Source organism: Carlito syrichta, unplaced genomic scaffold, assembly GCF_000164805.1.
Source record: "Carlito syrichta isolate Samal-C Ts95f unplaced genomic scaffold, Tarsius_syrichta-2.0.1 Scaffold316302, whole genome shotgun sequence".
Classification (NCBI taxonomy): Eukaryota; Metazoa; Chordata; class Mammalia; order Primates; family Tarsiidae; genus Carlito; species Carlito syrichta.
Window position 1 is genome coordinate 1,346,329 of NW_007260398.1, and position 691 is coordinate 1,347,019.

At 40.2% G+C, this 691-nt stretch overlaps 1 protein-coding gene across 1 annotated transcript in view; it reads left to right on the forward strand.

Annotated features, from left to right (window-relative positions):
- The window catches only part of HIGD1C (HIG1 hypoxia inducible domain family member 1C), a 19,708-nt gene extending 19,239 nt beyond the window's left edge, over positions 1-469 (forward strand). Inside the window, exon 3 of the mRNA XM_008074095.1 lies at positions 405-469. Coding sequence (XP_008072286.1) covers positions 405-469 — 65 coding nt within the window. The remainder of the gene's footprint in view (positions 1-404) is intronic.
- The last annotated feature ends 222 nt before the right edge of the window (positions 470-691 follow it).

Below are 691 nucleotides of genomic sequence, written 5' to 3' on the forward strand. Positions count from 1 at the left end.
CTCCGGCGATCCTTCCGCCTCAGCCTTCCGAGTAGCTGGAACTACAGGCGCGCGCTACCACGCCCCGGCTCATTTTGATTTATTATAGAGATGAGGTCTCACCAAGTTGCCCAAATGGGTCTCGAACCCGCGGGTTCAGGCAATCCACTCACCTCAGCCTCCCGAAGCGCGGGATTATGGGCTGAGCCACTGAGCCCAGCTGATCCTGATCTTAAAGGGCCCTTAAGGGCTTGTTTTTTGTTCATTTAGAGTCACTTGTATGGTCCAAGGCAAAAATTAGTAAGAGGGAAGGCTTTGGCTTTCTTTTTAAATCGTGGGCTAACTCCGTAAAAATACAAGAAGTAAATAATAATAAGTGTTTTTTTCTCCATAGATACTCTACTGATACAACCTTCTGTTTCTAGGTGTTCTTTATTCTATGTATAAGGATTACATTAGACCTCGATTCTTCGATGTGTCCAAAAAATGAAGCTACATGCAGGAAGCAAGAAAGACAAGATCCTTCGGAAAACTATTTTATTATGAAGAATGAATTTTCAATATGTAGCAGATTTTACCACAGAAGAAGTATCAACATTCTTATAGCCTTTGTATATTAAGTCTCAGTGTTTTAAGAAGTTGATTTCCAAATAAAAAATCATAAATAGTCAACTCAAATTCCTTTGTTGATATATTTCAGAACCTAGGACAT